This window comes from Saccopteryx leptura, chromosome 1 (genome assembly GCF_036850995.1).
Source record: "Saccopteryx leptura isolate mSacLep1 chromosome 1, mSacLep1_pri_phased_curated, whole genome shotgun sequence".
Classification (NCBI taxonomy): domain Eukaryota; kingdom Metazoa; phylum Chordata; class Mammalia; order Chiroptera; family Emballonuridae; genus Saccopteryx; species Saccopteryx leptura.
The window spans coordinates 201,533,676-201,548,784 of NC_089503.1; the positions used below are offsets into that span (position 1 = coordinate 201,533,676).

The following is a 15,109-nucleotide window of genomic DNA, read 5'->3' on the forward strand; positions in this document are numbered from 1 at the left end:
CAGGACAGCCAAATTTAATAGGTTAGAATAAATTGAGCTTAGCTCTATGTAACCTAATATTAAAATATGCTATCAGAACAAGCATAAATATATTAGAAACACGAGTATCCATCCTGTTGAAAAGACCATAGGTGGCCCTGGCCGGTTGGCTCAGCGGTAGAGCATTGGCCTGGCGTGCGGGGGACCCAGGTTCGATTCCCGGCCAGGGCACATAGGAGAAGCACCCATTTGCTTCTTCACCCCCGCCCCCTCCTTCCTCTCTGTCTCTCTCTTCCCCTCCCGCAGCCAAGGCTCCATTGGAGCAAAGATGGCCCGGGCGCTGGGGATGGCTCCTTGGCCTCTGCCCCAGGCGCTAGAGTGGCTCTGGTCGTGGCCCTGGTGGGCGTGCCGGGTGGATCCCGGTCGGGCGCATGCAGGAGTCTGTCTGACTGTCTCTCCCCATTTCCAGCTTCAGAAAAAAAAGAAAAAAGAAAAAAAAAAAAGAAAAGACCATAGGTGATCACAGCAGATTCAGTGTGTGTCCATACTTCCTCACACCTACCCCTGAACACGAGGGCACAGGCTGTTTCTTCAGTAAGCACCCTGTGACCTTGGAGTTTCGGTGGATACTCTAGCCTCCTATTGTGCATTCCTTTTTATTATCAAAATTCCTATTCTCATGTGCTCCAAGCTTACACATCCAGAAGCAAGACTCCTTCTAACTATGATATGTATAACAACACAGTTAGTAATTGATGGAAGTCAAAGCAGTGAGATCGGTGTCTTCTTCTAAACAGCTGCTCTGATAGTTAACAAATATTAATAGAAAAAAGGGCTTCTGGACCCCAGGAGACAGGGATGTCTTTCTTTGGGTATGCCCTACCAGTCTCTTCTGAGCCTCAAGGTACTGACAAATATTGTGAACCGATTTGCAGCAGTAATTAAGTTAATGATCCAGGATTTTGTTTCATTATGCTTTAACACATCAACTTCTTTTTACCAGAAGCATGTTAGATTAATTCAAACTGCTGCCTTCCCTGATAATCACAGTGCCATTAGCACTAGAATTAAAGCAGATGACGTGTGCAGAACAGTACCAAATTTGCTGTTGACTTCAAATTGGGTAATTGAGCATGCATGAATGTTCCAATCCTGAGAAACAGGCATGTGTGAGCTTTCTTTGGGTTCAAAGTAAAATTATGACATCTTTTCCTCACATAAAAAAATGTCCTTTGAATAATAATTTAAATTGCAATATTAAGTTTTCAAACTGTATCTTTGATTCAATTTCTAACATGGCAACCACAGTGTCACCATAATAAAAAATGACTAAATGTAAGAAAAAAGATACTAATTAAATGGAGTATTCAAACTAAATTTTTGAAAGGTAAATAATTTACCTACTCTAAAACCTTACAAATAAGACTATTTTTTCCCCCAAACTTAACAGTAAACTCATTTGACTCCTACTGAAGTCATTTCTTAAATTTTTGATAACTATCTACCAAGGAAAAATAAGAAAATGAAACACCTTTAAATTCAAAGCTTAAATGAAAAGTTGAATTTTTTTCACTCTTACAATGTCTGTTTATATTGTTGTATACTCAGAGAATTCGATGCTATTGAGAATTTATTTTAACTTTAATAGAAATTCATCCTCAAACTAACATTTTCTTAGATTATATCTTCTGATATTTCCAAATCGCTGTATGTTTTATACAGAGTATTTCTGGGTTTAGTGGGTTTCTCTCCACTCCTCACTTTGCATTAACTGTACTAGCCTCGGACATCTGTGTAAAATCTCATTTCATAAGGAGTAAATAAGACAATTTATATAAATCCTCCCCCAACCTTACATTTCTTTTGTTCTTGCTTTTGTTGTTTAAATTAACATTTCCAAAGTTAGTCTTTTCAAACAGGATTCAGGAATAACATAGTGGAGATTTATAAGATTAGTGACCTGGGTTTTTATACTTGTATTTTTTCTTGGGGAACACGTTTTCCCTACATTTGAGCAAAGTGTAATGACGGTGCCCCTGAAGTGGTCACCCGCTGTCCCCCCATTTCCAGTTTTCACAAAGTGACATCTGTGATTTTGTAATGCACTACTAGGTTTTTCACAATATAAAGGTTATACTGACCACACCTGTAAAGTATATAAATCTACGTACACTGCTTGCAAACATCAGGTGATATGTTATAGCTTCATATTCATTTTGAAACATCCCCTAATGTTTGTGAGCAGTATATTTAATACATAGTACTTTTGACACAACTCTAAAAGAATGTTAAAAAAAGGAATATGAAACATTACATAGTCCAGTAGCACATTGGGCAATCATATACGCTCTTACAGTGGAAACAAAATGGTAGTTGTGACTTTCCTTGTAGCAAATAAATAATCAAAAGTATAACCAATAGGTCCTATTTATTTATTCTCTATGGGGTAAAACCAGTATTCTATTAGGAAAAAAAAAATCCCCTTTAGAATGACCTGTCTCAGATCCAGTGGGAGAACACCACAGGAGAGAGTTCTGCAGTGACACACATCTCTGCGTGTGATAGTTTGCGGAGGCATAGGGGACGTCCTGCCTGCCCCCCCAGGGCAGCACATTACTACAGTACTTTCAACATCACTGCTGCACTTCTATCTTGGTAACTTGTTTATTTTCATTACCTCCCCTTTGAATAGGAAAGTATTCTGAAATTGTTAGTGTTCTGCCTTGTAAGGAGATTCCCAATTTTATTTATGAAGGAAAAAATGTTGTGTTTCTGACCCCATCATGTAGAGGAACATGTTGGTTAGCCATGTCATGAGGTCTGACTCACACTTGTAACTTCAAACCAGACTGGTTATGGCTACATAATCAAGCAACAGAAATAGAACGAAATTAAACAGAAACTTTGACTCTGTTTTAAGCAGTTATGATGATGGAAATGGATTATGGATGCTCAGCGTTTATGTTTAATTGTGCATATAAAACTTAACTTGTTTTCATGAGACCTTTAATCAAAGTGTTAGTGCAGTCAAGCTGGGAAGTAGAAAATAGCTTTACAGAAACAATCTCTGTTTAATTAAATAAGTGATTAAACCCTCCCGTCAACAAATGGAAATCAAGAACTCAACATCACATTGCTTCTTAAAATCAGAAAACAAGAAACTCTTCTAATAATTACATGTAGTATACCTCTAATTAGAGTGATATGTAATCTATCAGATAGTAATTTAGTAATATTAAAACACATTTAAGTTGCCTGACCATTTGGTGGCACAGTGGATAGATGGTTGGACTGGGATGAGGAGGACGCGGGTTTGACACCCCGAGCGTGGGCCAGCTTGAGCGCGAGCTCATCTGGTTTGAGCAAAGCTCACCAGCTTGGACCCAAGGTCACTGGCTTGAGCAAGGGGTTACTCAGTCTGCTGAAAGCCCCCGGTCAAAGCACGTATGAGAAAGTGATCAATGAACAATTAAAGTGCCACAACGAAAAACTGATGATTGATGCTTCTCATCTCTCTCTGTTCCTGTCTGTCCCTATCTATCCCTCTCTCTGACTCTCCCTCTGTTTCTGTAAAACAAAACAAAACAAACAAACAAAAAAACACATTTAAGTTTACATAGGAAAAGAATTCCACCACCACTTCAAAAAAAAAACAAATGGGTCTGGCCTTACACTTTTAAATTTTGCCTACCAAGAGATCTAACTATCAGGTCATAACTTTGTGGAACTTAGCCATGAGAGCAGACCTACATTGGTCTGTGCTATAGTTTCATCATTTCTTTGGTAAGATATTAGCCCACAAGGACCTCTCCTTCTTTATCTGTGAATGTAAATGTTTCCTGGTGAGTGTGTCATTTGCCCCTATGAAAATGGGAACACCATGTTAAGACACTTGTCCACTTCCTGTACTGCAATTTCCCCATCTGCTTGCCTCACGGGTTCATAATAGACACTCAGTCAAAATTAGCTGATTCAACCTAACAAGATGATGCATGAGTAAAGTCTTTACACACTGAAAAAAAATATACTGGTTAGGTATTACTGATTTGGAACAAAGACAGAGTATTCATTATCTGTAGTAGAGAATGAATCTTGATAAATACTTGAAAATATATTGGATGTGTTTTCTTAATGTCCCATTCTGCTTTACAACAGGTAGTGTGCATTAAGTTGTTAGGATATTTCTTGAGAGTGAAAGAATTGTAGTTTGACAAATAAGCTAAATAAGATTGATAACTTTTTTTTTGTATTTTTCTGAAGTGAGAAGCAGGGAGGCAGGCAGACAGACAGACTCCCACATGTGCCTGACTGGGATCCACCTGGCATGCCCACCAGGGGGCGATGCTCTGCCCATCTCGAGCGTTGCAATTGGAACCATTCTAGTACCTGAGGTGGAGGCCATGGAGCCATCCTCAGCGCCTGGGCCAACTTTGCTCCAGTGGAGCCTTGGCTGCAGGAGGGGAAGAGAGAGAGAGAGACAGGAGAGGGGGAGGGGTGGAGAAGCAGATGGGCACTTCTCCTGTGTGCCCTGGCCAGGAATCGAACCCGGGACATCCACACACCAGGCCAACACTCTACTACTGAACCAATCAGCCAAGGCCAAAATTTATAACTTTTAACAAATCGGAGTCAAGGAAATCTCTACAGGGAAAATTATCCTGTGAAAGTTTCACCTCTCCAATGATAAATTGTGAACATATAGCAGCACTGACAAGAGAAAAATAATTTAGTGTAAACATCTAAATACATTCACCATTTGTGATTTTTCTGAGAATAGTGGTTCCTTTCAAGATATGTATGTAAATTATTTCCTAAATAGTATAATGCCTATCTTTATACTAGGACCACGAAATAAGGTTTTGAACTCTGAAATAATATTCCAGTTTTCTTGTGTCCAGTAAGATGGTCTCATATATTTATTTTTCTTCAGGATATAATCTCTCAGGAGAGAGTTCTGTATATGGTTATGCAGTGGTGGTGCTAATACATTTATGTGTGTGATTTTTAATGAGTTTGATGCTTTTCAGGGAAAATGTGTGAATCTTCAGTCAATTATTGTGAATGCAATCCTTGCTTCCATGGCGGTTCGTGCCAAAGCGGTGTGGAGTCCTACTATTGCCACTGCCCGTTCGGTGAGTACAGTGCTGCTGGCTGCGTGAAATACTGCGCTCATTTGACTCACAGTCTCGCAGTCGGTTTCACTGTGGTCCTGACTGGTTAAGACAATATTACATATTTTGCACAGGAGTTTTGGCAAAACAAAATCTCAAAGGTTTAATATTCATAAAAGTTGATTATGAAATAGAGTCCCATGGACTCTATTGCTTTGATCATTATTAGAAAAATAATCAACTGAAGACAATTGGATTGGATGGTGTGTTCTCAGGACATTCGCCCTCCGATCCTTACAGACGCTGTCTCCTTTCACCTGGTGCCTGTCAAAGCAAAGGTCTCTCAGGCACTATTGGACATCACTCTCTATTTCAAATCTTTTTTTTTTTTTTGTATTTTTCTGAAGCTGGAAACGGGGAGAGACAGTCAGACAGACTACCGCATGCGCCCGACAGGGATCCACCCGGCACGCCCACCAGGGGCGATGCTCTGCCCCTCCGGGGCGTCGCTCTGCTGCAACCAGAGCCACTCTAGAGCCTGGGGCAGAGGCCAAGGAGCCATCCCCAGCGCCCAGGCCATCTTTGCTCCAATGGAGCCTCACTGCAGGAGGGGAAGAGAGAGACAGAGAGGAAGGAGGGGGGGTGGAGGGGGAGTGGAGAAGCAAATGGGCACTTCTCCTATGTGCCCTGGTCGGGAATCGAACCCGGGTCCCCTGCACGCCAGGCCGACGCTCTACCACTGAGCGAACCAGCCAGGGCTATTTCAAATCTTTAAAAATAATCCGCCAAAAGGATTTTTGTTTGGTTTTGCTTCTGTTTTTATTTTTTTATATTAATGCAACCACTGGTGTTAGAAGGATTTAGTAACCACACAGTTTTCACAAGCTTTTTGTAGATAGGAACAACATAAGTAATCAAAATTTAGGTTAATATGTTATTTTGAGGAAAAACGTTGTTATAATTTTTTTGTACGTACACACACACACACACACACACACACACACACACACACACTCACCACAGTGAAATGCACTAAAAGAGTCCTTTCATGTGTCATTCAAATGTTGCCCAGTACTGAGACAGCCAAGGACTTTGAGGAAAGCGTTGGAGGAAGCTTTCATTTTAACTTGGTTTGTCTCGTAGGTTCATGATCATTCCATTAATTTAAAAGGCCGCCTTACCCCAACCACAGTATTCACCTCCAGGTGTCCTATGTTAGCTTAGGGACCCTCCATACACAAGAAAAGAGGGTCTTTTTTGGTCTTTCCTGGGACATATTACTGTGGACTGAAAAGTGAATCTTAATGTATTGTAGAGAATAGAATTTAAAAATAATCTGAGATTTCTAGTAACAAGTACTATATAATGCACTGTTAATTCATTTTCATATAAGTCCATGACTCTATCTAGTTTGGGTTTGATAAAGCACATCAATAGAATGATAGAGGAAAACAGAATATAAAAATATCTCATTGTGAGCCATGCAATTTTAGCAATGGTTCTGAGGCCCAGACATTGAGGGTTTTGTCTTTTTAAAAAGCTGAAAACAAAACAACTATTCCAAGATGATATAGCGACTAGAAAACTTTATTTTTAGTCCAATAGGACATTCATAGTATTCCTCCTTTTTAAAAATTTCTTTGATATTCTTACCAACAGTGCTTATGAAACAGAGAAGGTAGATCAAGGTCAGAATAACCACAACTTTCGATCTCCTCAAACATCTTTCTTTCTGTGATATCTTATAATCCCAGAGGGTGTTGCTTTCTGCATGTAACCACAATCAGGTTTCACAGTTTAACTTGTGTTTTGGAATACGAGATAAGGGGATTGGAGTGGAAAGTGGAAAAATGATTTCAAGCGACTGAACAAAGGTTGTTTACATTGTTAGAGATTCCTTTGCATTCCAATTGCAAATATTTAAGATAATTGATACTAAATTGGAAAAGGTGTGGGCGGTGTGTCGCTGATCAGGAAGTCATCGCCTGCTAGGTGGAAGTCTTTAGGGGTCCTCACCCTACAAGAGATCCCAGGAAAAGGGGACTGGCACAGCCTTGTAAATTAAAATAGAAATGGATCGTACATGGCTGGCAGTACAAACTTCTCTCCCTGTTCCTAACAGTGGCGAAGACAAAAAAAGAAACTGTTTAAACTTACTATCAGACAGCAACAAAAGCACGCATAAAACAAACTAAAAAGCCTTGAAACAGTAATACATGCTTTGAGACAGATAGAATTAAAAGGAAAAAGTATTTTGCTTTTCAAATTGAAAAGGAAGCAGACAATGTAAATAGCAGATGGAGGTAGTTACACTTGTATCCTGTAAAACAGCGTTTTAACCATAATTTTGAAGAGGGGAAAAAATGTTGCACTGTTTACATTCTCAACAGTGAAAGATTTGCTTGAACTTTTTAAAAAAACGTAGATTTTTTTTTTATTCACTCAGAGGATGGGAGGCAGAAAGACAGGCTCCTGATTGGTATCCACCCCCACTAGGGGGTGATGCTCTGCCCATCTGGGGCCAATGCTCCGTTGCTCCAACTGAGCTTTTCTTAGCGCCAGAGGTAGAGGCCATGGAGCCATCCTCGCTGCCCAGGGCCAACTCTCTCCAATCAAGCCATGGCTGCAGGAGGGGAAGAGAGAAAGAGAGAGAGAAAGGAGAGGGGGAGGTGTGGAGAAGCAGATGGTCGCTTCTCCTGTGTGTCCTGACCTGGAATAGAACCCAGAATATTCACATACTGGGCTGATGCTCTACCATTGAGCCAATTGGCCAGGGCCAAGATTTTTTTTAAAGATTATATTTTATGGAAAAAAAAAGGCTTAAGACTTTTATAAAGAGAGCCTGTATAATTAAAGCTTCATATATATATGTAAATATGTATAACTTCCTATATATATGCACATACAAAATATCCCTTATTAGAGTAATTTTAATAAGTGCTCTTGACTTTTATGTAGGTTTATTTTGTGGCATTTTATTTGGAAGGCAGTTTTGAAATCCTCATTAAATTTTATTATTATATTTCAAAAACAGAAATTTACCTTTCTCTAAAAACAATAACAGGACTTCTTAAAAGAAACATTACACAAAAAATGTTTTTATGTTTGAAAATACAGTATTAATTTTATTACAAATGTAGAACATCTTTCCAGGACCTATATACTGTCTACATATATGAATATACAATTTTAATGTCAATTTATAGATTTATTAAAATTTATCAGAAGAGACCTGGGAAAACATATAGTAAAGACTTTGCTTTAATGATCTATTTCATTTGTATGCTTTATCTTTGATTTTTCTTTAACTCTGGTTACTCCTGTATATATGATATATATAATAAATAATATGAATAAATGTAAAAATTTTATTGTATATGGATATAAATTATAAATATATCATAAAACAAACACTATATGATAGCTATGATATACTTATGATAAAAGTAAACTATAATATATAACATATAATTATAATAATCCCTTTGCCTTTTCTTTAACTTCAGTTGATGATTAAAAATGAATTATATTATATATAGTTCTATTCATCTGCAAAGAATATTATCTCAGCCTTCACAGAAAAAGATAATAGACCCGCTTTTATGGCAGCTACTAGGCTGTTTTAATTGAAAGAACATTTGGATACATAATATGGAGCAGCAAAACAACGAGACAATCAGTATATCTGGCCTCAGAGGTTGGCTCTGTATGCCATAGCTCTGTGGCCTTGGACAAGTCATAAATATTCTGTAAAATGATGGCATTGGTCCCTTCTGGCCGAGCAGCTCCCTGACTCTAAATGTAACGTGTTTATAAGATATGTGCAACCAAAATGAAGGAATGAAGCCTTTGCAAGTTAGTAAGAATCATGATGTGTTGGCATGGGTTAATTTTCCAATCATTTGCTACCGTCTACTGATATTTGTGGGAAAAGAATTTTGGCACAGCAGTACAATGTCAATAAAACTCATTTTTCAAGTTTGAAAAAGAACCAGCACAAACAAATGGGAATGTTGGATTTTTGAAAAACAAGCATTTCCAAGTAGCCTGGTATAAATCATACCCAAAGTGGGTATGCAACAAGAAAGAGATAAAAACTAAGACAGTTATTTCCCCCAAAACAGTGATTCCTTTCCTAATTTTGTGACCCTTGAAAATACCACAAGTACAGAGACTGATTATTTTTAGGTCAAAACAAAATTTTCCATGCTTAATTGAATTAAAATTGTTTTTAAGAATTATATATTCTGAAGGAAGTATCTTGGTTGAAAATTACAGCATTTTAAAAAGATTGACCAACTGATTTTGAAAGTTTCCCTGGAAGGAAGTCTTTTCAGATATACTTCATTCCACTAATTCTAATTTTTAGAAATGAAGTCTATACTTGATATGTTCCCTAATTGGCCAAGGAAAGACAGTTAAACCAATTTATCATCTCAGTTATATGTTTTAAAGATGGTCAATTCATTCTATTTTAATTTAATTTAGATCACATCCTTTGCAGGGTTATAAATGCTGTGTGACTCATTTCTGTAACTTAAAAATATCTTAATCAAAGTCATTTAACAAAACTTTACTGGAATTGAATGTGTCAATTTGTCAATCTTCCCATCTCCAGGTGTCTTTGGGAAACACTGCGAGTTGAATAGTTACGGATTTGAGGAGTTATCATACATGGAATTTCCCAGCTTGGACCCCAATAACAACTATATTTATGTCAAATTTGCAACGATTAAAAGTTATGCTTTACTGCTCTACAACTATGACAACCAGACAGGGGACCGGGCTGAGTTTCTGGCCCTTGAAATTGCAGAAGAAAGACTCCGATTCTCTTACAATTTAGGCAGTGGGACTTACAAACTCACCACCATGAAGAAGGTGTCGGACGGACACTTTCACACAGTGATTGCCCGGAGAGCAGGAATGGTAAGGCAAAGTGATTTCCTGATGCTAACAGGTGACCCTTGCTGGGGTAGGTACGTCCCACCTCACCTCGGTTCTCAGAGCCTATGTGAGGGAACTATATAGCTCAGATGGTGTCTGCGCACTGTCAAGTAGAACAGATGATGTTGCTTGATAACCTTAGGTCTCTGTAAACTTCATGGAAATTAGCTTCTGTCACACAAAGGCTTGGGAGTGAGAGAGAGAACTAAGGAGAAGGTACTATGAGGTGTGCCCAAAGAGAAAGAGAAAGAATTCTTTCAGGCTGTTTTGCAATACGTGGTCATAGTCATCGGGTTTTGAATAATACTAAACTTGGGGGGAAAAAAACCACTTTTGTCATTGTTGCTTCAGTCAGAGGAAAATGCCTCCCTGTTTCAGAAAACATCCAGAGTGAGGTCCCTACTGGGTTTTGAGTCTCTTTTCTACAGTTCAAAAGGATTTTGTTAGAAATTGGCAAATCATTAACTTCTAAGCTTTGAATCATTTCATAGATGGGTTAAAACTTCTCAATTTACAGCGGTGCTGCTAGACCAGTTCAGCATGAAAGGAGGTGCGTTTAACTCTGAAGATTAAGTTGCATGAACTACTAATCAAATAAAACTTTCCCTCAGGTATCTTTGTTCTTTGATTGTATCACCAAACGTTTAGAAAATAAGAAAAATATATTAAATATTAAGTTTGACTGAAATATGATACAATTATCTAAGTCGGGTTTTTTTTTTCCTAGTTGAGGCATTCATAAATATCCATGTAATACTCCCAAGTTTATTACTGCTTCATGGTTCTCGAGGATGGATGGATAATTTGCATCAAATACAAGAGAGAGATGTGTTAATAGTTTCTTTTAGAAATACATCAAATAGTCTACATGAGCAATGTAAATTGTATCAGGAAACCCTAATACTGCCTTTGAGATTGAATATCAATTTTATGGGTCACTGGAAAAATTATTAATTATTAAACTGATAAGAACAGATACTACACTTGATCTTAGGCAAAAGGCCAAGAAGCTATAATTATTGAAAGAGTTAATTAACTGGGACATAAAAAGTCTTGACATAGAATTGGAAGTGTGAATGTTTTCTAAAGATGTTAGTGTTTGTTACGATTTCTTTGAGAAGGTAGCAAGAAAAAAATTTACATGGCTTGTGAGAGGTTATTGTATGGTGCTTATATATGTTATAATAATTAACTTATAGAGATAATACCTGAAGCAACGTAACTATACATTGACCCTATTCATTATATCTGAAATGTAAGGTATTTAACTTCTAGAAATCTCCCATCTAAATATACATTTTAAGGAAATTCCTCAAAATCATATACAATATTGGTTTTAAAAGAAAATGAATAATTTCTATACATAATGAAAGTGACCTGATTCAGGAAGACAGAAAACCAGATACTACATACTTTTGCATGTAAATAAGAAGTGATGTCTGTCAACTTGTTTGACTTCCCCTGCTGTTTCTTACACTTGCTCTGCTCTAATTAAAATTAACTTCAAGTGACAACCATTCTTATAAATTAATACTTGCGAGATACAATTGGCCCTTGAACAACACAGGTTTGAACAGCATGAGTCCACTTATACATGGATTTTTTTTCAATAAATACCTGTTCTGTTTAGATCCAGGATCAGGAGGCTGAGTACTCCGGGGGCTGACAGTACTCGCTGGTCTATGCCTTTTTATTTGGGAGTACCCACATATTTTGGTATCCACAGGGGCTCCTAAATTAACCCCCCACAGATAACGAGGGACAACTTAAGTTTTGGGGAGTCAAAAGTTTAAACTCATGGGCACAGCACCCCCTGCATTGTTCAATGGTCAACTGTATTTGTATTTCTGCTCTACAGAAGGACAAAGCTGCATTAGTCCTGTTCTCTGGTGCTCAAATCAATTTAGGTAGAGCTTTTGTTGTTTGCATTAGGAGAAACCCTCAGTCCTCCAGGATCTGGGGTTCTGCCTCTTCCTGTGACTTGCTGACCATGTCTGAAATGCCACACCCTGAATATCATCCTTATAATTTCACCAGATACAGTATGCAAAGTTTTGTCATTTCCAGAACTTAATACAGCTTGGGCAGCAAAGGAGGGTCATCACACCTTCCCTGAGGAGCCAGAATAACATAGCTAAGCAACAAGCTCGGTCTTAAATGGGACTACAGACAGTCCCACTGGTCACTGCTCCATTTAGAGAGCCCCGACTTCTGTCATATTCTTGGGGCTTGTGACTATGACTTGATTACTTTATTGATCACATGAAGTATTCATATGGTCTACTAGATAGAAGAAGGCTTTGGTCTTGGGGTAATTCATCCCGTAGGATGCAAAAACACTTACTGTTAGTTGTGATTTAAGTGTTATTGGGGAGTTTCCACTGTAGAGCAATATATAATAATGCACTCTGATTATACATAGATATGCTGTAATGTGCTCTTTAGAAATAATGACTAATAAATGAAAAGAGCATCTAATTTATTTCTTTACACATCTCAGATTTTATCTTTAACGTAAGGACTGCAATCTTCATAGGTCGCTTTAATAGTATTCACATGGCACTTTCAAAATCTTTCTTGTATAGATGCATGAAATGCATATTAATGGAAGAAGACTTTTGAAAATCAGAAAGCTATTTTTTTTTTATTCATCAGACTAGCTGGATAATAGAATAAATAGACTTACTACAATGTAACCCAAGAAGCTGCCTCAGACCTACTATAGAATATTCTGAGACGTTAATGGCAATTTGATCTTTCATCTATAGAACAAGGGGGCTAGAGAGGCTTTTTCAAAGCACCTTTCTACCCCTTAGATGTACTTCTTTCACAATTTTAGTTGTACATATAGCAAAGAAATTACGTGTCCATCATATACTGTTGTAATTTTCCCTACTGAATCGAGATGATATCATGCTTTGGAACATCACATCCGCTGAGCGTGTTCTCCTCTTGCTGTTCAGGCGGCTTCCTTAACCGTTGACTCCTGTTCCGAAAACCAAGAGCCAGGATACTGCACCGTCAGCAACGTGGCCATTTCGGATGACTGGTAAGTACAACTGTCATTTGCTCTGTACTATTAAGTGATGTCACAAAGGAAACGGTACATTTGAAAGTCATTGTAGTATGCTCAGTAGTACAGAAAAAAACATTTAAGATACTTCATCCCCTCCAAAGAGAGTTTCTGTACTATAAAATAAAAAAGTTAATAATTAATGTACAAAATGTGTTTATTTAAAAATAAAAAAGGCATGACCCGAAGTGGTAGCACTGAGGATACAGCTACAGGAAGGAACGGAGGGCACAGCCTGGACTCCGAGACTCTCTGTTGAATAGTTGCATGTCAGTTGTGTTCTGCAGGGTTAGCCCCTTCTAAACCTGTTCCCTGAATGTCGTAGGTGACAATCATGGACGGAGATCGTTCACCTCGGACTGGAGCTAGTGTTACCCCATCTAAAACATAAGTGCTTTTAGTAGCAACAGTACCAATCAGAAAGATAAATCATGACCCATTATCCACTGCATTCCTGATCATCTCTGTAGCGAAGGAGGAACGTGATCTGACCTTCATAGCAGAGTGGTCACTCCTCCTAACACACATGTTGTATCTCCTTCCTAACAATGTGCTCTTGCCCATTCTGCATTGTTGTGCACAACCCATTTGTCTGCCCGACTGGATGGTTTCCATAAGTTTTATTTATTTATTTATTTATTTTTATTTTTATTTTTTTGTATTTTTCTGAAGTTGGAAACGGGGAGGCAGTCAGACAGACTCCCGCATATGCCCAACCGGGATCCACCCGGCATGCCCACCAGGGGTCGATGCTCTGCCCATCTGGGTCATTGCTCTGTCGAAACCAGAGCCATTCTAGCGCCTGAGGCAGAGGCCATGGAGCCATCCTCAGTGCCCGGGCCAACTTTGCTCCAATGGAGCCCTGGCTGCAGGAGGGGAAGAGAGAGACAGAGAGGAAGAAGAGGGGGAGGGGTGGAGAAGCAGATGGGTGCTTCTCCTGTGTGCCCTGGCCAGGAATCGAACCCGGGACTCCAGCACGCCAGGCCGACACTCTACCACTGAGCCAACTGGCCAGGGCCCATAAGTTTTATTTTTATTCAGACCTTAAAATAGTCCCATGGGTATCCATTTGGCAGACCTGCATTCAGAGGTAAACTTTTCCATGCAAATGTGCCGTGCTGTAACATGGGCCGGAAGGAGTTGTCTTCACCCTTTTTAAAATGAAAGCTTCTGCCGAAATCCACCACACTGGCACTAACATGCTTTGCTTTCCCACGGAGGACTCTGGATGTCCAGCCGAATCGCGTCACAGTGGGAGGCATCCGCACCCTGGAGCCCGTACTGCAGCGCAGAGGACACGTGGAAAGCCATGACTTCGTGGGCTGCGTCATGGAGTTTGCCGTGAACGGGAGGCCCCTGGAACCCAGCCAGGCTCTGGCCACTCAAGGCATCCTAGACCAGTAGGGCAATTTGCCTTCTTACTCTTTTAAAGAAATTGCAAAAAGTGTATGATAATCGAGCCTCCAAAAGTGACATTATTGTGTCCTAAAGCCCGAGAAATACCAAATGTTCTCCATTGTTTTGAAGGTTACATATTTATTTATAGCTGTGAAGTTTTGCTTGGCATGCCATGTACTATTTAATTAGAAAGTTAATTCTTATTTTCTGGAGTCCTCAGGAAAAAAAAATGCATGTATGCATTGCATACCTTTCTGACTTCTGGTGAAGGTTGTCAGTTAAGTAGGTAAATCTCAGAAAACCTGGCTCATCGGGATGCACAACTGTTAGTAATAATGTACGCAAAACCTACCTGAAATTAAAAAGTGTTACATAGAGGCATATCTATTCCGCAAAACTTGATGAATCTTTAACAAGTAATAATCTGATTAATCGCACAGTGTAAAGCACTGTTTTTCCTATTGGATTATTGGCTAGGTTTCCAGCATTGATTTAGGAATTGTAACAATGACATTTTTTATTAAAAAGAATTATCCTAATCTATATTGAAAATTTGGACAATTCAGAAAAATACAAAGTAGCCCACAAACTAGCTACCACAGAC

At 38.8% G+C, this 15,109-nt stretch overlaps 1 protein-coding gene and 1 pseudogene across 2 annotated transcripts in view; one reads left to right on the plus strand and one right to left on the minus strand.

The window, feature by feature from the left end:
- Window positions 1-15,109, plus strand: part of FAT4 (FAT atypical cadherin 4) — a 155,581-nt gene that overhangs the window by 125,903 nt on the left and 14,569 nt on the right. For both annotated transcript variants that reach the window (XM_066384984.1, XM_066384989.1), the window contains exons 10-13: window positions 5,007-5,111; window positions 9,709-10,016; window positions 12,998-13,083; window positions 14,328-14,507. In XM_066384984.1, the coding sequence (XP_066241081.1) occupies window positions 5,007-5,111; window positions 9,709-10,016; window positions 12,998-13,083; window positions 14,328-14,507 (679 nt within the window). The remainder of the gene's footprint in view (window positions 1-5,006; window positions 5,112-9,708; window positions 10,017-12,997; window positions 13,084-14,327; window positions 14,508-15,109) is intronic.
- LOC136390057 (U2 spliceosomal RNA) lies at window positions 10,871-11,048 on the minus strand (annotated as a pseudogene).